At 42.8% G+C, this 22,887-nt stretch overlaps 1 protein-coding gene across 2 annotated transcripts in view; it reads left to right on the top strand.

Annotated features, from left to right (window-relative positions):
- CERS5 (ceramide synthase 5) overlaps nt 1-22,509 on the top strand; it is a 62,808-nt gene extending 40,299 nt beyond the window's left edge. The window contains exons 8-11 of one of the 2 annotated variants that reach the window (XM_083169653.1): nt 13,977-14,083; nt 16,014-16,170; nt 16,411-16,440; nt 21,653-22,509. In XM_083169653.1, the coding sequence (XP_083025779.1) occupies nt 13,977-14,083; nt 16,014-16,170; nt 16,411-16,440; nt 21,653-21,802 (444 nt within the window). In that variant the 3' untranslated portion in view covers nt 21,803-22,509. The remainder of the gene's footprint in view (nt 1-13,976; nt 14,084-16,013; nt 16,171-16,410; nt 16,441-21,652) is intronic. The other variant, XM_083169654.1, reaches the window with a different exon arrangement.
- The last annotated feature ends 378 nt before the right edge of the window (nt 22,510-22,887 follow it).

Raw genomic sequence — 22,887 nt, 5'->3', positions numbered from 1 at the left:
CACAAGTCACCCCATTTTGCAAAGTACACCCCTCAGGGAATTCATCTAGGGGTATAGTGTACATTTCAAACCCCCAGGGGTTTCACCAATTTTGATACAAGTGGGCAGTGAAAATGAAAAATTACATTTTTTTACACAAAAATGCAGTTCTGGCTCAAAATTTTTCATTTTCAGAAGGAATGAAGGAGACAAAGCACCCCAAAATCTGTGCCCCAATTTCTCCCGAGTACGGCAATGCCTCATGTGTGACCAAAAAGTGGCAGGACTCAGAAGGGAAGGAGTGATATTTGGATTTTGCAGCACAAATTCTGGTGGAATGATGGTGGGTGCTATGTCGCATTAGCAAGACCCCCAAAGCACCAATACAGTGGAACCCCCCCACAAGTGACCCCATTTTGCAAACTACACCCCTCAGGGAATTCATCTAGGGGTATAGTGTACATTTCAAACCCCCAGGGGTTTCACCAATTTTGATACAAGTGGGCAGTGAAAATGAAAAATTAAATTTTTTACACAAAAATGCAGTTCTGGCTCAAAATTTTTCATTTTCAGAAGGAATGAAGGAGACAAAGCACCCCAAAATCTGTGCCCCAATTTCTCCCGAGTACGGCAATGCCTCACATGTGACCAAAAAATACCAGTTGGGTGCATGGCAGGACTCAGAAGGGAAGGAGTGATTTTTGGATTTTGCGGCTCAGATTCTGGTGGAATGAATGGTGGGTGCTATGTGGCATTAGCAAGACCCCCGAAGCACGGTGAAATTATTAACCTAATAATCCATAGATGTGTGGTATATTTTAAAACACTCCTTTATACATAGGCCGGGTTTGTCGGGGCAAGTGTCACACTGGAAAATAGTTTGCTTTCTTATTCCCTTTTTATAGCAAACTTTGCACCTTTTTTGTGTCCTGCCCTTTTTTCCAGTGGAGGGGATTTCATCAGGAAAATGCTGCCCTGGTACAATACGGGGGCCAGTACTAGAAGTACTGGGGCCCTCTGCCTGCTGGTTCCCAAATATTAGGCCCTTTATGACTTCCTCTTGAAAGTGCATAAATGTCCCCCTCTGGCCGGTAGAACGGAATAGCACGTAAGCGTTATACAGTGCCATCTGGATGATATACACGGCCACCTTCTTGTACCAGATTTTTGTTTTCCGCAGGGCACTGTACGGCTTCAGTACCTGATCTGAAAGATCCACTCCGCCCATGTACCTATTGTAATCCAGGATACAATTAGGTTTTGAGGTGTGGGTACTGGTACCTCGTACAGGGATGGAGGTGGTACTGTCTCCATGAATTGTTGTCAGTATAAGGACATCCCTCTTGTCCTTATATTTGACCAACAACATATTTTCGGTGCATATTCCCCTGCTTTCACCCCTTCTCATTACTTGGGCAATGTGCGTTTTTGGGAGGCCTCTTTGGTTCTTGCGCACAGTACCGCAAGCTGCTGTACCTCTTGAACCAAGGGCCTTAAACAGGGGGATGCTAGTGTAAAAGTTATCCACATAGAGGTGATAACCTTTATCCAGGAAGGGGTGCACTAAATCCCAGACAATTTTTCCACTAACACCTACGAGGGAGGGGGGGCATTCTGGCGGTTCAATTCTTGAATCCTTCCCTTCATATACCCTAAACCTGTGAGTGTACCCTGAGGTGCTTTCACACAGCTTATACATTTTTATGCCATACCTTGCCCTCTTACTGGGAAGGTACTGGCGGAATTTAACCCTTCCTTTAAAATGTATAAGGGACTCGTCAATGCAAATAAATTTTTCAGGGATGTACATCTCTGCAAATTTGGCACTGAAATGATCAATGACCGGCCTGACTTTGAATAGCCGGTCAAAGGTGGGATCATCTCTGGGTGGGCACTGTGCATTATCGGTGTAATGTATAAATTTAAGAATTGTCTCAAAACGAGTCCGGGTCATGGCCATACGGTAAAATGGGGTGCTGTACAGAACATCTGTACTCCAATATTGCCTAATTTCTGGCTTTTTTACTATGCCCATATGAAACACCAGACCCCAAAACGTCATCATCATCTCTACTGCATCTACAGGGGTCCACCTAGCAAATGATGACGTGGGGTTTTGAGCAATAAACTGCTGGGCATATAAATTAGTTTGGTCCACCATTAAATTTATAAAATCATCAGAGAAAAATAATTTGAAAAAGTCAATTTCTCTGAGACCTGTGGAATCAAATTGGATTCCTGGCATGGCCAAAAACTCAGGAACCTGGGGCTCAAAATTGTCTGGTGGTGGGGTCCATACGAGATCAATTATTGGGGGGGGGGTCTCAGCTGCTCTACGGGGGCGTCTTTGAGGGGGTCCCTCATCACCAGAGGAGGAAGAGGAGCTTAAGACGAATCCTTCAAATTCCCCGCTTCCCTCACTGGCTGTGTCAGAGTCAGAGGCAAGCATGGCATATGCCTCCTCCGCTGAATACATTCTTCTGGATGACTGGGATGACATTTGGGATGCCATTTTTATTTTTGTGTTACTGGTAGTGAAATGTTTCAACACGTGTATAGTGTAGGGGGGGGTACAAACTTTATTTCAACCCGGGGGGTATGTAGTGTGTAGTGTGTATGTAGTGCAGAAAAAAAAAAATACTTTATACAAAAAAAAAAAAATTGAAGGGGTTAAAAAAAAAAAAAAAAAAAAAAGGTCCTGCGCCAAAAATTGAGCACAGATGTTGGTCAGTAAACTGAACAGCGCTCAAAGGCAACAGGAATTTGATCAAAAAAAAAAAAATAGATCAACCCTGTGCCGAAAAAGCTGATCAGTGATGTACGTCACTGATCAGCGCACAGTGGCCACAGGACACCCACAAAATCACAGTGTGTGTAAAAAAAAAATTAAAAAAAACCACACAAAAACAAAAAAGGTGATCAGTGATGCGACACTGATTACCAGTGAGGGGCAGCAGGTGCACAACCTTTGGTGCAACTGGCAGCAACTGACAGGTATATATATAAAAAAAAAAAAACCCTGCGCCCCCAAAAAGTTGCTGATCAGCACAGTTATACTGATCAGCACAAAAGGGGGGGTAGCAGACACAAAATATACACTCTCTATCACTCTCTGTCACTATCTCTCTCTATCTCTCACTATCTCTCACTATCTATCACTCTAGGACACTGCAGCAGCAGCAGTTATTGACAGTTGACAGTTATATGTATAAAAAAAAAACCTGCACCCCCAAAAAGGGGGGGTAGCAGACACAAAATATACACTCTCTATCACTCTCTGTCACTATCTCTCTCTATCTCTCACTATCTATCACTATCTATCACTCTATGACACTGCAGCAGCAGCACTGACAGTTATATATATAAAATTAAACCCCTGCACCCCCAAAAAGGGGGGGTAGCAGACACAAATCTCTCTATCTCTCTACCTCTCACTATCTATCACTATCTATCACTATCTATCACTGTATGACACTGCAGCAGCAGCACTGACAGTTATTTAAACCCCTGCACCCCCAAAAAGGGGGGGTAGCAGACACAAAATATAGCTCTCTCTGTCACTATCTCTCTATCTCTCTCTATCTCTCTCTCTATCTCTCTATCACACTGCAGCAGCAGCAGGAAGTCCCAAGAAGTCAGATCCAGGAAGCGTCCAGCACGCTACAAGCAGTGATCAGGTGATCAGGTAAGGTATTTGCAAGGATCAGGTAAGTATTAGGCAAGGATCAGGTCGGTATCACGGCAGACAGGCACGGTGACCGATCTGCACGCTATTCCAGACCGGAACGGCGTCTGCAGCGCAGTCACCGTTAGTTTAAATGTCGCGCCTTGGCTGTGATTGGTCCGTGGGTCCCACGGACCAATCACAGCCTTGGGGGCAGGTGGGGTGAGGGTGGGGTGAGGTGTCATCGTCACCGATGACCCCCTCATGCCCCCTGACGCCCGGCGGTGATTGACACCTGTGTTACCGAGCGTCTGATTCGCTGGTAACACAGGAAAACGCTGTGAATGGCTGTTCACACTGAACAGCCAATCACAGCGATCGCCGACGGGGGGGCGGCATCGCAGCCCCCCCTGGGCATGCAGGGACATGTCTGCTGTCAGGGACAGCAGACATCGTCCCTCTGTCACTGCGTCTCGAGACGCAGTGACAGTTTAAAGTCATGACGTACATTTATGCCATGTGTCGGGAAGTACATCCCGGCCATGACGTAAATGTACGTCAAATGTCGGGAAGGGGTTAATTGTGGCTAAAAGGTATAGAAGCTGTAGCAAAAGCAGGGTGTTTGTGAACAGTACACTGTATTCATCACCTAGTTACTGTGTACATGAAGCGTACTAATGTCAGATCATGTAGGTGTACTTAGGAAATAGGGGAGGCTTTGATTGGTCCTGCTCGGTCAGGCTGGAGCTTTGTGTTTTAAAACGTAAGACATTACAGATGTTTTCAGATACCACTTTGAAAGTGGTAATAAAAGAAGAAATGTGTCCATCTCTGGCAGATTGGTAAAGGTATAAGGAATATATGAGAGGAGAGAAATCTTTCAGAGGACCGGAAGCAAATGCAGTGACTACTGGAGACCTTCTGCATTAATAAAACCATAATTAAGGAAGATCATTCTGGCAGCTGCCCTCAGAATAGCTAGAAGCTGTTGAAAGATTGCTTAATGGAAGGCCAATTAGTGGAGTGTTACATTAAACGAGGCAGGAACTGCCTTACTTATATATTAATGTGATAGGTGTGTTTTAGAGATGAAGTAAAGGCCGCGTGATCTTGCATGTACTTGGGTGTTGAGTAGAATTAATATGACCTTAATACAGTATGAGGCATCAGTTGGGATGGTGTTAATGTGAGGTGGGAACACAATAAGGTCAATTTTGGTCATATTAGAAACCCTAAAGGATATGGTCATCTTTTAGTGCCTCCTCACCCACCCACATTGTTGCGCAAGTAGCAAATCTCCAGGAGCCCTATTCCAGATGTCCCTGCTCTAAAGGTGCCCATACACTGTACAATTATTGAATACAATATCGCATCTCATCGCATTGCATAGGTTTTGCGATGAGATCTAGTACATAAAGTACATGCAGCTGTGTGATGAGATGTGTGACGGGAGTGCACAAAACAATTGTTGTTTTTTTTTAAATTCATCTTTATTGAAAGTTTTATAAAAGACATTACACGATACTTATTACATACAAAGACAATTACAACATAAATACAGACTAGTGCATCTTTAAAAGCTTTGCTACTACCATCAAAGATTTTTTATAGCTTTATGATTTAGCGTCTTATCCTTCCATACCTTCCTCCCATGCCTAAATTTTCCTTTTAAACCTGTTATATTAATTATTACGGTTCACTATGGCACTAGATGGAGATATGGTTTACTTGAGGAGCTTAAACATTCTAAGGGAGGAAAGGGATAGAATGAATGTGCCAATTACTAATGGATACCTTTTCTTTATAATTAACTTCGAATATGAGTTATTTTCAAGGGCAAAAAAAAAAACCAGAGAAGTATATAGTACAATTTATTTTCTATGGCCTATACCATGCTGGTGAGGGTTTTAATAAAAGTGCGCTTGTGCCATTCTCATATACTATCAACTTATCTTTTACACTAATTAACTCTTACTTTTAAAGTGCTCTGGTGCGTGTTTAGACTTAGTATCAGTTTCCTACTACTTAATATATTTATAGTCGTGTATATATACCCATATTCTACATAGTGGAGTTTTATATAGTGTTAGAATTCCTGATTTATTCCTTTGTTCATGTACCCCTCTTGGTACATATTAAATATTAAGATATATAACATGTGCATTGTGCAGTTATTCATTCTATTTATAAGTGCATACGAAGTCTAAATATACATTTCTATTAGTGACTGTAATACTTTGAATAATACCATGTCCCCCAAATGTCATAGAATTTATCAATTGATTTTCTTAGGAGATACATATGTTTCTCGTGTTCCATATTGCAATTGACTAAACTAATCCATTCCTGGACCTCTTTTTGCCATCCAGGAGCGAGCAATAACCATTTTTGCTATGGCACAAAGATTAATTACTAACTGTCTGTCTCCACTGGTCATGTTGTCTGATGGCCAAACCCCGAGGATTAACCCCATGGGTACTACATTTTGGCTAGGGACCCCTAGTGCCATCAATATTTTCCCAATTCCTTTCCAGAACATTTGCAGTTCTTTGCACTCCCAAAGGAGATGCCAGAAATTGCCTCCTATTTCCCTGCATTTTGGGCAACGATCACTGCTATTTCTGGAGAATTTACTAATCCTTTCTGGGGTTAGGTATGTTCGATAAAGAATGTTTAGTTGTACCTGCTGAATTCTTAACGAGTTCGTGGCTAGGCTTGGGGCCGCCAGGATTGATTTCCAATTCCCTATATTCACTTCCGAGATGTTAATATTCCATTTCTGGATCAGACCCCCCATTTCCTCGCTTTGAGTATTAACCATCAGGTATTTATAACATTTTGATAAGCGTTTATTATTTCCCAATGTTTTAATAAATTTTTTGATTGGGGACTCTGCCAAAATAACTTGTCTTATCCTGTTTTGTTGTGTTATTACGCTTCTTAGTTGCAAATGAAAAATCTGGCCAATAGAGTTTACTCCATAATACCCCCATATCCTCCCACCCTGATGTAAATTTAATTTATTAAATGGGGCCAGCGAAAATAGGTAAGTGTCAGGATCTATATCTTCAAGGTCCATTTTTTTACTTATCCACTGCCATTTTTTTCTGGATTGTTTAAGTATTGGAGGGAATTTTTGATGGCCTTCTTTTTTAAGAATTGCCTGTAGTGGGGAATGTCCAGGGACTACCTAATGAATCTAGCAATTTCCCCCATATACTTATCTCCATTGATCCAGACCGCTAGGTGGACCATTTGAGCGGCATAATAATATAATTTGAAGTTGGGCATTGCAGCACCCCCTTCTCCTCGCTCTCTAGTTAGGAAAGGCATTTTAATTCTTGGTGTTTTATTCCGCCAGACAAAGGATGAAATTACATAATTAATTTTCTTAAACACCTCTTCCTTAATCAGGATTGGTGAGTGCAAGAATATGTATAGGAGTTTGGGCAAGATCGTCATTTTTACCAAATTGACTCGACCTATTACTGTTAAGGGGAGTCTCGACCAGTTCTTACACCTGATTTTAATCTCGTCAATTATAGGGTCTAGATTGTCCTTAACATATTCCCCTGGGTTATTGGATACTACGATCCCCAGATATTTGAATCTCTCCACCCTGGTAAGACCTAGGGCATTATTAATTCCATTGTCCCCTTCCTCTTGGGTTATGAGGAGATGTGATTTCCCATAGTTTATTGTTAACCCAGAGTATGACCCAAATTCCCTCACATTCTCAATGACTAAGGGCAGCTGATTCGTACAGTCTTCCATTCCTACCAGCAAATCATCTGCGTACAGGGAAACAATGTTGCCGTTTGGGTCTCCCCTCTCGCCCCCACCATCCAAAATCGCCCTTAGTTTGCATGCTATCGGCTCAATGGCGATTGCGAATAGCAATGGCGAGAGGGGACACCCCTGGCGGGTACCCCTTAAGAGTGGAAATGGCTCAGTTACGTATCCATTGACTGAAATCCTCGCAGATGGGGACTGATACAGCAGCAGGACCCAGTTTATAAACCTTGGACCCAGCCCAAAGGTCGTTAGTACGTGTTTTAAGTAGAGCCATTCCACAGAATCGAATGCCTTATTTGCATCAAATGATGCAATTGCCACATTTCTGCTTGATAGATCCGCCATCTGGAGGTACATGAAAACTCTACGCAGATTAATCGCTGTGGACTTTCCACTCACAAATCCGGTTTGATCTGAATGGACAATCTTCCCGATCACCCCATTCAATCTAGTCGCCAGAATCTTGGCATATATCTTCGCATCAGTCGTGATCAGGGAGATTGGCCTATATGAATCAACTAATGAGGGGTCCTTACCATTTTTTGGAATGACAGCGATGACTGCCTCCGTCATTGATTTTGAAAGTTTACCCTCCTGTTCCATCCCCTGGAAGTATTGTAATATCTTTGGGGCCATAATCCCCCCGAACTTTTGGTACAGTTCTCCGGGTAGTCCGTCTATCCCGGGGGCTTTACCTATTGATAAGGACTTAACTACCATTTCAACCTCCTCAACAGAGAAGGGAGAGTCCAGTAAACTCCTTTCTTCACTAGAGAGCGAGGGTAGATTGATACTATTTATATATCTTTCAATTTCCCCACTCCCATATGTGAGTTTGGATTTATAAACTTCACTAAAATGTTCCCGAAAGACCTCTGCAATTTCTGGGGCGGTTGTCCGCATATCTCCTGTGTCTGAGTAGATTTTAGTTACAATATTTGATGGTTTATCTAACTTAGAGAGATAGGCCATATATTTCCCTGCTTTATCGATGTTCAAATAGAATTGATGTGAGTTTTTTAATAGTCTGTAGTTCGTCATTTTTTGTAAATGCTCCACCCACCCTTGCTGTGCTGAAAGCCATTCTATTCTTGCTGCTTCAGTTTGCTCCTGCAGAAATCTCTGTTCTAATTCTATTGTTTGACTTTCTAGCACTAGAGCAGCTTCTCGACAGTTAGCTTTAACTTGGGATATTTTTTTCATTAAGACTCCTCTCATAAAAGCCTTAAAAGTGTCCCAGACTACAGTTGGAGTTGCTGATTTACTATTTTCCCCAAAAAACCCATCCACAATCTCCCGTATTTCCTCTATATTATCAATCTGCGTTAGCCACGAGGGGTGAAGTCTCCAGTATCTAAAGCCCGCCTGGTGGTCTAAGTTTGTTACCATCAATACTGGTGAGTGATCAGAAATTCCTCGCGCTTTGTACTCTATCCGAGATATATTTTTTAACAGATTTCTGGAGACTAAAATTATGTCAATTCTCGAGAAAGTTTTGTGTGATGACGAATAACATGAAAATTGTTGCGCACTAGGGTATCTCTCCCTCCAGACATCCCACCAATCAACCTCTGATGTAAATTCGGCTAACCCAGTTCTATTGTTCATTCCTATCCCCTTACTATTCCATCTGTCGATACTGGTATTCATCACTGCATTAAAATCGCCTAGACATACAATATATGCATTGGGTCGAGCAGACACAAAGTCCACTGCCTGTCGCAGGACATCATATGTAAAGGGGGGAGGAATGTACACAGCCAGGATACAATACCTAATTGAGTCCACCCTCCCATCCAAAAAAACAAATCTACCCCTGGGGTCTATTTCAGATGCATAGAGTTCAAAAGCGATATTTTTCTTGATTATTATGGAGACTCCTCGTGATGACGAGGAGAATTGAGAGTGAAAAGACCTATCAATCCATGGTCGCCTCAGTGCCAATATTTTGTCCCCGTATAAATGAGTTTCCTGAAGGCATATTATATCTGCCTCAGTAGCCTTACAATATTTAAGTACTAACGAGCGCTTGGTTTTCTCGTTCAAACCTCGCACGTTCCATGTCAAGAACCCCACCATTTCAAAGCACTTTCAATTTCCAACAAGTTACCTTTTTTCCCAATCTGGAATATAGACTGCAGATATAGTATCAAGCAATTTCCCTCCATCACTGCTGGATTAGGTTGCCAATTTGATGCACTGTACAAACGTATAACACAAAACACATACCCCACTTCCCTCCAATCACAATACTGACACATTACAGACAACATAAACCCCACCCCCCTCCCCCACCCTGTATAACCTACTCGTTTAGGCATACCTGTATCCCCTACCACCCACCCTATTATACCAATACAAATGTTCACCTTTCACTAAGGGGCTGTTAACTATCGACCACCAATATTGGCGTGTCTGGCTCTCTAGCGTCTCCCATTTAATTATTAAATTTATTTAAACATTTTCTTTTCTTTTTTTCCTTTCTATTCCGTATATATACCTATATATCTATTTCTTTCTTTCCTCCTTTTTTTTTTTTTTTTTCCTGTAGTTTCACCCCCCCCCCCCCCCCCGTCTGTATATTCGACCTTACTTGTAGTGCCCACTTTCAGGATTCCCCCTTCTATTTCATGAACCTTGTGGGATTTCAGTTCTTATATACTAAGTGCATTTTCAGAGGTACTAATGAAGCAAAGCCTTAAAGACAAAAAAAAAAACAGGAATAGCGGGCAAGAGATAAAAAAAAAAAAAAAAAAAAAAAAAAAAAAGCAGACCCTTTCTATCCTGGTTCATCCCCGCTATTTTTTAGTTAGCGGCAAGTTGTTTGCTGCTTGGATGATTCTTGTCAATCCAAGCCGCCACTTCCCCTGGTGTGAAAAAGAACTTAGTCTCATCATTCGCAATGACTCTCTCAATTTTGTTGGATAAAGCATGGAGTATTTAATGTTCAGATCTCTGAGTCTTTGCTTGACGTCTCTGTATCTGGCTCTTTCTTTTTGTACTTCATACGGGAGGTCTGGGAAGGCAGCAATTTTTTTTCCATTGTAGCAGAGATCTCCCATGCTCCTTGCGAGTCTCAAAATGTTATCCCGGTCTCTGAAGTGTAGTATCTTTGCTATTATGGTACGTGGCGGCCCCCCAGGTACTGGTATCCTGGTTGGGATTCGATGCGCCCTTTCTACCGTGAAGAAGGGGGATAGGGCCTCTTTCCCAAGGCTTTGCTTTAGCCAGTCTTCGATAAATTTTTCTGGCGAGCTCCCTTCCACCCTTTCTTCAAATCCAACAAATCGGATGTTGTTACGACGCATCCTCCCTTCCATATCTGATATTTTGCTTTGCATCTCAGATAATTTGCCCGACATGGTCTTAACCTGGGTTTGTAGGGGACCTAGAGTGTCCTCTAACCCCGACACCCGTGTTTCTACCTCCAAAACTCTTGCTCGCGTTTTTTGAGCATCGTCCCGCAGCAGCATAATATCAGATTGGACCTTATTTATTTGCTCGGATAGGCGGCTTTTGCATGAGTTTACTGCATCCAATACTTCTTGTAGGGTAACCTCTTTTTGCTTGGAGGCTCCGCCACTTTTTGTGGGGGTGCTTTGGGGGGTACTTTCCCGTGAGCCACTTGCAGTCTGTACCTGTGTACGAGCGTACTTCTCCAGCCTTGCGGCTGCTGTATTCTGGCCAGTTTTCCCCATGTCTGTATATATATATATATACACACCGATTACAGGGCAATCTGCTTCCAACCAGAAATTGTATTATCTTATTATCCGTGACCAGCCTAATCTGCGCTTCACCACACACACTTATTCTTGTATATGTTCAGTAGCTGAGGGGTAACCATAAACCGACACTTAGTATCTCTGTTATTATGTTTTACTGTTTCAAGTATCTCAGTTATTATTTGCCCCGAGACCCTTTCTCGCTACTGACTACTGCAGTCCACGTGGTTTATGCAAGTAAATACACGTATCTTCATCCAACAGTACAGTAGTTCCAAAAAGTGTGTGTGGACTTACCATCAATGGTGATGTAGCAGATTTCACTTCTGTATTGCCGGAGTCAGACCTCACCGAAGCCTCCCTGTCCTCTCTGTCCTCGGCTGTTGCTGTAACCGCTCTCCCTCTCCTCCGTATCCTGAGGTCAGGCTCCAACTCCCAACCTTCTTGGGGGGGACCACCTGTGGTTTTTTGGCAGCTCCCTTTATCTTATTCTGGACGTTCACCGCCAGATCTGCACAGTTCTCCGGAGATTTTTTTTTTTTTTTTTTTTTTTTTTTTTTTTACAGAGACCAGCCGGCAGGTCAGGTCTATGCAGGTCTCAGGAGTTTTTTTTTACAGCCGGCAAGAGACCAGCCAGCAAGCCTCCTCTCGTGAGGGTAACCTCGCTAGGTGCCGCCACTCTCCCCTCAGTGCGGCTGGGTCCGTACCCTTCCGTCAGCGGCCTCTGACGTCAGTCCTCCAGCAGGCTGTGCGCCGCCAGGCACAAGAGGCAGCGGCAGCAGACTTGTGTCACCAGGAGCTGTCGGGAACTGCCGCTCTCCTCTCACGCGTCAAACGCTGTATCCACCACAGGTAAGCGGTGCGGTGCGGTTTAGGCAGCTGAGCATGAAGGGGGCACGAAAGGGTACACAGTCCAATATGCTCGTGGACTCCAAAAGGGGAACGCTGTCCAGGCAACAGTGGAGGAAAACTGTCGATCACTCAGCGGGCTTGCCGATCACATCCATTCCCTGGTCGGGAGGCGGCGTGGGGGGTTAACCGCTTAAGCAGGAGACGCCAGAGATCTCAGCCATCCTCCCTTACACACACGCCGTCGTGGCCACACCCCTTCCGACGTAAGTCTACGTTGCACAAAACAATTGTACCATGTATGGGCACCTTTAGCCCTCTTATTGGTAACCTGCATTTAGAGGTTGTGGTGACAAATCTTCAGGAGCCCTATACAAAACCTACCTCATCGTGTGGTGATGCAAACGGAAACTTTGTTACTGTTCTATTCCACCTTCTCCACACAGCATAACTAACATGTGCTGAGCCAATGTCGTTCTGGTCTAAATTACCAGTCTATCCTATCTGGCCAAATAAATACTGATTTTATGGACAAGATAGCTTTTATTCTTATTACATTAACTGATTCAAGATGATAGGGTCAGTTTTCCCGATATCCAAATAAATGCCTTTTGTGTACTTCCTGATGTATACGGACCACAGATCTGCTTATTACGGCACTTGTGTGCATAACTTCAGTGGCTTGTTGTTTTCTGAAGAACACTTAGCGTTATAGCTTCACAAACTGGCTGAATGAAGTAAACCTAACACAATGCGGCTGATTCTGAGTTTGGGACAAATAAAAAAAAAACAAGTAAAGCTGGATAACACTATATGATAGATCATTCCAATGCGAAAAGGAACAATATCACAATAAACACGTTTTTATAGTGTGTATGGCAATTCGTCATCCCAGCTGTCATTCATTGGAACGTCCAATCCGATGTGCTGCCCATAAATACTAGATTGCTCTGTCTGTGCACTACAATTTAGTTTTTTCCACAGCTATATCTCTCTGCACCCCCGCCCCTCAGTGCAATATGGTTTTGCCCAGGTACAGTTACTCAGTTACTCGCTCTTCTTGCTTTACTCAAAACTCAGAATATGCTCCAATGCTTCTTCAGAAGAAAAAAAACAAACAATCCTATTAATATGTGGTGTAACTGGCTGCAGTGTTTTGTGTGGGGTTCCGTACAGTCTACTGTTAGGGTTCCTTAGGCCGGAGGGAGTAATGTCAGTGTTCACAACAATGTTATCTAGTTATACCAGTAGTGGAATGTTTGCTGGAATCTTTTCCCTACAATATATAACAATGTCTGCTGTGTGTGTCATGTGTGCAGAATAGAAGTAAACCTAACACAATGCGGCTGATTCTGAGTTTGGGACAAATAAAAAAAAAACAAGTAAAGCTGGATAACACTATATGATAGATCATTCCAATGCGAAAGGAACAATATCACAATAAACACGTTTTTATAGTGTGTATGGCAATTCGTCATCCCAGCTGTCATTCATTGGAACGTCCAATCCGATGTGCTGCCCATAAATACTAGATTGCTCTGTCTGTGCACTACAATTTAGTTTTTTCCACAGCTATATCTCTCTGCACCCCCGCCCCTCAGTGCAATATGGTTTTGCCCAGGTACAGTTACTCAGTTACTCGCTCTTCTTGCTTTACTCAAAACTCAGAATATGCTCCAATGCTTCTTCAGAAGAAAAAAAACAAACAATCCTATTAATATGTGGTGTAACTGGCTGCAGTGTTTTGTGTGGGGTTCCGTACAGTCTACTGTTTGGGTTCCTTAGGCCGGAGGGAGTAATGTCAGTGTTCACAACAATGTTATCTAGTTATACCAGTAGTGTAATGTTTGCTGGAATCTTTTCCCTACAATATATAACAATGTCTGCTGTGTGTGTCATGTGTGCAGAATAATATCACTTGTTACCTTCATTGTCTAGATAATGTTTTCATTCATCTCTTCAAGGCAGCAAAAATGACAAATTACGCAAAATCCCAGAAGATATGTGATGCTCTATTTATGTCGTTTGGGTTCGTGTTTGTGACCACTCGACTTTTGATTTATCCCTTATGGTAAGAACAATTTTAAACCTGTTTTTTCCCCTTTTGTGTCTACTTCATTAAGTGATTTAATGATCACCCTTGTAGGGGTAAATAAGGGTAACCCACTTAACTAGCTAATATTTTTTCCAAAAATGACTAATTTTAAGGGGGGCAGGACTGAAAGAAACTGCGGTACTCTATACCTAGCAGGGCGCCCATCGCGAGCATCGCTTGTACATCGCATGCCATTTGCGATGCGACCGATGCGATGCCCCCGATTTTCCATTGAAACCCATGTTAAAATGTAAATCGCGTCAGTCGCATCGCATGCGGCCAAAAAAACGAATGCGATGCGACCGACGCGATTACTGCGATTTTACATAGGGAACAATGTTAAATGGTAGTGTGGCGAGCGGACGCGGATGCCTTCACAGGTAAACACGTCCCTTCGCGGGCTTCACAGGTATCCGCGGGGCTCGCTGCGCTTGCCACGCTTCGGGCTCGGTGGCTCTCTGCGCTCGCCACACTATCTATTCTCAACTCCACACCGACGTGGATAGTGGGGGTATGAAAAGGTCGGAGGACGCGTACCGCTGCCCCTCGCAGGCTCGCTGCGCTCGCCACACTTCGGGTTCATGTTGATTGTGGGGTGGCGTAAACAATTGGGGGTGCCCAGGGTGGCTATTTGGGGTCTGTGGGCCATTTAACATTGTTCCCAATGTTAAATCGGGTCAATTGACCCATTTAACATTGTTCCCTATGTAAAATCGCAGTAATCGCGTCGATCGCATGCGATTTTAGTTTTTGCCGCATGCGATGCGATCGACCCGATTTTTTTACCTGCGATGCCATCCGCATCAAATGTATTCCCTTTAGCTAGGAATGCCAATCCCAGGGCATTTTTTCAATCGCAGGATTTGGGATAATAGACAGGTGCAATCCGGGGAATGTCCAGGATTGGCATCCCTAGCAGAAAAACACCCGAGTCCCCACATTAACTTGGGGGAGCAGGGCAGGCAGCATCAGTGCAACGGAGTGTAGGCAGTCGGCGAGTGTGACGCTAGAGGTGCTTGTGTGCTGCAGGGAGTGACCTATGACCAAGTCACGCTTTGCAGACCACGTGCCGGGAACAGCCGGCCAGTTTCGGAGCCTGTGCTTAGGTGCTGCCCTGCATTAGATTACGCATGCGCAGTCTAATCCCAGGAATGGATACTCCAATGTTGGAATTGAAATCCCGAACATTCCCAATCCTGGGATTGGCCACCCTAGCCAAGGCTGCACAACTCCTCATCACCCCCCTCCCAATTTTTTCTGAAGCATGGCCAGCAGGTGGGTGCTGAGGAGAGGCGGTGGCAACTTTGAGTCCAGCAGACAGTGGCTGAGCTTGGACCTGCTGAAACATCAGTGTGTATGTATAGTGGGAAATTGGGTAAAATTTACTTTTAAAAAAGGGGAAGAAAAATATTTTTACAAAAATGCACAATACCCAGAACATTGTTTAGCTCTTTTTGTTGCTGTGGAGGGTGCAGAAAGTCCAAGAGGCTGTAAACTAGTCCTGATCTTACTCACCCTGGGAGTTTTGAATCTTCTCCAAAAGCTGGCTCCACCTTAGTGTGCTGCGACGTTGGATGACGTCAGATGCCGGGAAAACGTTCACGATCACTGTACGGCGGTAACGAGCGGGTCTTCTGTGCTACCCTCCTCTCCAACAAGTTTCGAATCCCAAAGGGATTCTTTCTCAAGGGAAATTCCTGACATTGTTTTATGTTGGGCAAGTTGCAAAAGCATTACATAAGTAATCAACCTCACAGTTAATAGTGCTCAGTATGCAACACATTTTCTTACCATGATACATCTCAGAATGTACTTCAGGATGAACTGCTTGCTGGGTATATACATTTTTCTGAATGGGTGTATAATTTCATTATAAAATAGATCAGCCTAATTCTTTTGGTTGCAGGATCTTAAATACAACAATGTTTGAAAGCTGGGAGCTGATTGGGCCGTATCCCTCATGGTGGCTGTTTAATGGTCTCCTTTTAATTCTACAAGTTCTTCACGTCATCTGGTCCTGCCTCATAATTCGAATCGCATACAAGTCTCTGACAAAGGGAAAGGTAGGTCTGCCGTAATTCTGTTAGCTTCTTATCGGGAACTGGAGAAACGGTGATCTATTCTCCCCCCTCTCTGCTCTATCTGACTGGTGTCCGGACATCTCACCCCCTCATGTTCCATAATCTAATGGTACTGCTGCTTGCCTACCTACTGCCCTGTCCTGTAAAGTGACCTCATCAGGGGAGGACTTCTGATGCCAACTCCCTGCCTCACTCTCTCTTCCTCCTTTTTCTCTGTGTCAGGTTGGAACTGGAAAATGTCACCCTTTGCCTGTAAGTGCTCTCTGTGCTCTTACCAATTTGTTCCACATATACCTGCTTGGCGCCCCTTCACCTCCTGCATGTTTGCTGCCTTCATCTTGACACTACAACCCAGATTCATAAAAGTGAACAGCATGTAGTGACTCGCATGGAGGTCCGTGAGACACTCACTTGCTGCTGAATGTGGGCCTCAGACTCTATGACCTCATCTAATCTGCATAACTATTAAGGGTTTTAATTGCACCTGTCTATTACACACAGTGAAGGCAGTCATTTTGTAGATGCAACCTAACCATCCTTCATAACTGTTGACATCACTTAATTTTTATTCATGGTTTGTTCTGTTAAATCTGGGGTCCTCCACTGTGTGCGGGTTTAAGAATGATTGAAATATACATTGACTCATTGGAACACCTTGGACAGTACTGTATGGTCTCAACAGATGTGTGCTGTCCAAGGTGAACTGTGCTGTACCTAAGCTGCTCTTACATTTATTTTTGTATTATTGTTAATGGTTATGTTTTTGCCTGTTCCTACATATGGTTTGGTGCATGGCTACATAAGGGAAACGGTCATAATGAAGACAGGCTGCCTGATGCCAGGAAACATCACATGGCCACATTTGTTTGTTACTGCTCCCTCACAGAAATGTGGCAGTTTTTTGTTTTGTTTTTTAATCTGGCCTTTCCTTTCCGTACCTCATTACTGTGTAATATAAGCTAAAGTAGTTTTTAGTGCACTTGTAATGGGATTTGCTCATTGATACTTAGCAAACATAAAACCATACTCCAATCATTTGTATGGCAAATTGACTCGACTAAGGCATTCATATTAACCCCGATGTTTGTCATTTTTTCAAAGTGCTGTCCACTTGTTGCTCATCTAGATTATATATCTATCTATAATCTAATCTCCCTACAGTGTGGATATATCTATCTATTTACAGTGTGTGCCAGAGGTTCTCAAACGCAATACTCCAGTATATTTATGACTCAGCACAGATGGCTAAATCAAACAAACTAAGGTACTAATTTAGTCTCCTGTGGCCAAGCATAGATATATACGTAACACCTGGACTGTTGGGGTGATTGAGGACCACTTTTGGGAACCTCTGGTATATGCAGATCCTTTGTGTTCTGAGTCAATATTCATCACGATGCGGTTTATCCATGTATTAGGGAGGTCGTTTCATAGAAGCACAATTGTTAATATTACACCACTTTTATTGACTACCAAGAAATACTGAGGAGACTGAAAATATTTGTTTCATTGCAAAAGGTCTTCATTTACTACTTTTTATTTTCTTGTCACAATATACATGAGTATATTACAAGGGTATATTTATTACACTAATAAGTAAAAATGTTTTTGTATTTTAAAATTTAAATCCAGTAAAAAAAAGATACCAATGTGCACGTGTCTCCTGAAGGTATTGTATAATACATTGCTTCCTGTACACTGCATAACTCAGGTTTTCCAATTGCAACAATTAAACAACGGAAAGGAGATTTTTCACAAGTAGGTGTCACATACTACACATTACAGGAAGGACTGCAGATGTGACCTCTCGCGGTGGGTCATTCCTAGTAGTATTAATAGCCTCTACACTGGTGAGTGTGGCACACAAGGGAAGGCCTCTTACCAGTGCAGAGGAAAACTACTTCTATAAATGTCAGTGATCACATAACAGATATGCGGGAGTGTGAGTACAGTGTATGGCCTGGATTTAAAGTTTGTGCAGATTGCACTTTTCGGGGGGGGAATCCTTTTGCCATCAGGCGTGAAAGCTGCGTGCGCCCATTATTTCTGTCCGCTAACAGAAACCCAGGAAAACTCTGACTTTTGGACATCGAATACTTAATGAATCGGTTTAGCCGCTTTATACAATTAAACCTGGTGTGTTTTGATGCAACTAGTGTGATTGGTAATGGGCACCCACGTCACTCACTGAACAATTGACTATTGCTCGGCAGGTGCCAGTTACTTAGATGTGCCCAAAATCATGCGAATTCCAACTTTGAACAAACCATGTAGCGCTGCTAGGTGTGCTCATGCATCATGCTCCACAAAATCAACTCCCACCACAGTCGCGTGTCATGACTGACATTGGCAAGTGTGTTGGGGTTACGTTGCATGCGGTGGTAGGGTTAGATACTAAAAAGGGGGTGTTAGTGTCTAGCCATAACCCCCCTTTTTTCTGCCTAAGGTGGGAGGGTTGGTGTGTGTGTGTGTATATATGTATATGTATATATATATATATATATATATATATATATATATATATATATATATATATATATATATATATATATATATATATATATATATATATATATATATATATATATATATATATATATATATATATATATATATATATATATATATATATATATATAGACGGCAGCACTCTCAGACTTTGAAATAAAACAACGGATGCCAATAATGTGGTCAACGTTTCAGTGCCCGTGCACTTTTATCAAGCAAATAAACATTGCAAGTGATCTCTGCTAATAGACGTAAGGACACACTAGTCATAGATGATAGACAGTATCTAGGTCAACAACGGATAACTGTAGATATACCTTATGTTGATGCTGCCCATAGGTTAACACAAGTTTATTGTCGACACAAGCAAGGTTGACATGATTTTTTCATGATTTTTTTGACTATGTAATATTATGTCAACATGGACACTGTATATACAGTATGTACCACGTCCCCTAGCATTGCTTACTTTGCTCGCCATGCTTTGGTCCCTCTCTTTATGCCCACTTGGTTATTACTTGGTATTAAAAACCTCCTTTTTTCGAAAAAACTCATGTTGACCCTAACCTGGTCTCGACTTAAGGTATGTCGTCCCTTTTTAGGTGGTTGAGCTACACGTGGACTATCCACTGAATGCATACCGGACACACTTACTTATACCACAGTGTTACCAGCTCTTATTGGATAGAATATTGAGTCATCCACATAAAATATGTCTGGCTATACCATCAGCAGCGCTTTTGTTGTGTTCAATCATTCTATGGGTGAATTCTCGTAGGCGACTTGCCTGTAGGTGGTCCGGTATTGTAATATTGAAGTGTTGTAAGGGATGGATTATCCCATCAGTGTGCGTAGTACCTAGTGATATCTAATGCGAGCTTAGAATAAATTCTCGCCCTGCATTAGTATGTAGATTTCCTGCTGGTGGTTGTAGCCTGAGTTATTACTTCGTTCATTATGCATTACTCATGCAGCCATTCATTTTCTGAGAACTGGTTCTCTTTCCTGGTAACGGAGCCTCTGCTGCTTCTATCAAATATGCATGGCGTGTATACGTTTATAATGAAGCGTTAATAATGCATTTTCTGATGCTTTTTGTTGTTTAAGGCATGCAGCCAGACCATTCATGTGTATTCATGAATAATTAGCTATATTAACAGTTACCTTCTGGAGGCAAATATTCTGCACTGACTGCCTTGTGGCATTCCTGCTATATCAGAAAGGTGGGTACCAAAGGTACCTATTGGGGGTTGATCCTTATCACCAGCGCTTTTAGAGAAGAGTAGGAACAAAATACACACTACCACACTTCCCTTAGTAATGAATAGCGTTCCTCTTCTCCATACAAGAATAACTTGGGTTTAAATAACCAGCATCCCGTTCAGTACTGCAACCGTCAACTCCCATAAACTGTAATCAGCCTCCCTCATGGGAAGAAAGAGAAATATATGGTGCAGAACAAACTTTTATTGGGGGACACAATCATACATAAAATAGCCAGGAGATAAATAATGGGTGGAATTTACCGCAAGGTGTGGAGAACCAGATCGAATCGGCTCTTAAATGGGCATAGATGCGGCGATCAAGTCCCGGGAAGGTCACCGCAAAAAAGTCCCACAGGCAGGTACAGTCCACTTCTTATATAACCCCTGGTCCAAACGGCACAGCTACTCCAACGCGTTTCGGACACTACCAGTGTCCTTTTTCAAGGAGTGTAGCTGTGTCAGGTAAAAACAGTTTATATACGGTGATCAATTGGTAAATGATAGCGGGTGCCGGCTCCGTGGACTTCCGGTGACGGAAGCCGACTTCCGGCCAGGTGACACGCATGGGACTTTTTTGCGGTGACCTTCCCGGGACTTGATCGCCGCATCTATGCCCATTTGAGAGCCGATTCGATCTGGTTCTCCACACCTTGCGGTAAATTCCACCCATTATTTATCTCCTGGCTATTTTATGTATGATTGTGTCCCCCAATAAAAGTTTGTTCTGCACCATATATTTCTCTTTCTTCCCATGAGGGAGGCTGATTACAGTTTATGGGAGTTGACGGTTGCAGTACTGAACGGGATGCTGGTTATTTAAACCCAAGTTATTCTTGTATGGAGAAGAGGAACGCTATTCATTACTAAGGGAAGTGTGGTAGTGTGTATTTTGTTCCTACTCTTCTCTAAAAGCGCTGGTGATAAGGATCAACCCCCAATAGGTACCTTTGGTACCCACCTTTTTGTTACTTCATTCATTCGCCACTGGGAAGAGGCGAAAAGGGGGTCTGGTGGACTTGACACTAGCAGCTGGTTAACATTCTGAACCTCCATTTTCTGCGCAGGATCTGGCTGTCCTGAGTTGAGATCACTTGTCTTTTCGCTATTCCTGCTATATCATTATGATTCTGTAGCCCAAAGAGAACATGTGATGCACGTCTGCTGTGCCATCCTTTCTGTTCTTTCCTTTTAGAGTGTGTTTCTTCACATACCGATGAATGGGTGCAATGGCGTTTTGGTGTAAAAGTGGGATTGTACAGAACCCTGTAGCTCATTGTATCACCACCGCAGTGTAAAAGTAGTAATGTGATGCTCTATCATAGAGTGTGGTGACATGTTGTCATGGCCACTCTCTGACACATAGCGCATACATCCTGGTGGTGGTTATGTTCAACATTTGTTTTACTTGTGTATATGACCAGCCCAGTGAGCTGTTTAGTGAGTACGTTTTATAAAGTGCACCACCATGTCTGTCTTCTATGTCATCCGTCTGCTGCTTAGTCTAGGCCTGGGTAGTGGCAGCATTCTAGATCACGCAACGTACTATCTCCGAGAGATTAAGATTTAAACATTATGAAAGTAGATCATGTGCTGTCTAATCAGTTACTGCTGACTAATGACTCATCTGCTTTCTCCTCCTCTCCATTGTAAACTAGACCTATAAACTTTTCTTTTTATGCCCTTTTTGCCAGGCCTTGAAAGATGAACGCAGCGATATAGAAAGCAGTTCAGAAGAGGAGGATACAGCGTTAAATGGCACCAAATCAATTCACAACTCATCCAGCAATGGGTCGAACAGGGTGAATGGTCATGCTGCAAACAGCCAGTGGGCTGAGGAGTAAGTGGGTGAACTACCTGGCAACATAGTAATATGTTCCCTTTTGTAAGAGACCTGTCACCAGACTTGGCTGCCGTCATTCCTCACGTAAACCAGTCCTGAACGGAGTCACCCCTGGAGGGTGAAGCACATCCTGCATCGGACAACACGTCAGATTTTATCCCAGCAATTACTTGAGTTTGTTACATTGGACCTGGATGAGCACGCACCGGCTGCTGTACAGCCTGACCAGAGAAATCTGTGTGCTCAAGACCCCTCCACACCAGTTTCCCCATTTTGTTTGAAGAGACTGCCATTTGCTGTGGCAAGGATGGTGGTCCATGAGCCAATATAACACTTGGTAATAGCTGTTTATTGGGCCCTGGTCTCCTTTTTAAAGATATTTTGTTCTATGTGGATGAAAATAGTCCGAGAGCACGCACATAGCTGCACCAGGTACAGCGGGTGGCGACCCGATCACACGCTGTGTTTTGGGAACTGATCCGGAGTGTGCGCCTTAATGTCCTATTTTATATCATTGTTTACTTCAGTCTGTGAAAAAAATAATAAAAAAAAGACACAAATTTGGGGTTCCTGTATTTAATTTAAGAATGTTTTAATTTATAACTTGCCATCATTCTGTTTTGTGAAGTGTGGAGAAATTCAGAGGGTTGTGTATTCTTCCTGTATTAAAGATTGAAGGAAAAAATAAACACCATGTTTTTACTTTAAGGCAAGGGTAGTTCTGTGACTGAGGGGGGCAAATTCCAAGGAAGCTTTTTTAGGATTTTACGACCATTTGTCAAATAGGTAGCACTGTCCTTTTTATGGTCTATGAATGTTATTTATCAAGCTGCAACTTCAATAAATGCTAATAAACAGAGAAAAAGTTTCTCTGTACCCAAGTTTGTTTATAGAATGGTCCAGTTGACTTTGTACTTTTTTTTTTTGTCTGCATTTATACTTTGCATTCAACAGCATTAGCATATGTGACATTATAATGCTTTCTCCTTATGGGCCAATTGTGAGTTGAAAGCAGAACACAAAAAGCAAGTAACAGGCTTGGGGGGGGGGGGGGGGGGGGGGGAATACCCCGTTCTGCCGATAACG

Source organism: Crinia signifera, chromosome 2 (genome assembly GCF_055691185.1).
Source record: "Crinia signifera chromosome 2, ASM5569118v1, whole genome shotgun sequence".
Classification (NCBI taxonomy): domain Eukaryota; kingdom Metazoa; phylum Chordata; class Amphibia; order Anura; family Myobatrachidae; genus Crinia; species Crinia signifera.
This window is presented reverse-complemented; position numbering and strand designations above follow the sequence as displayed.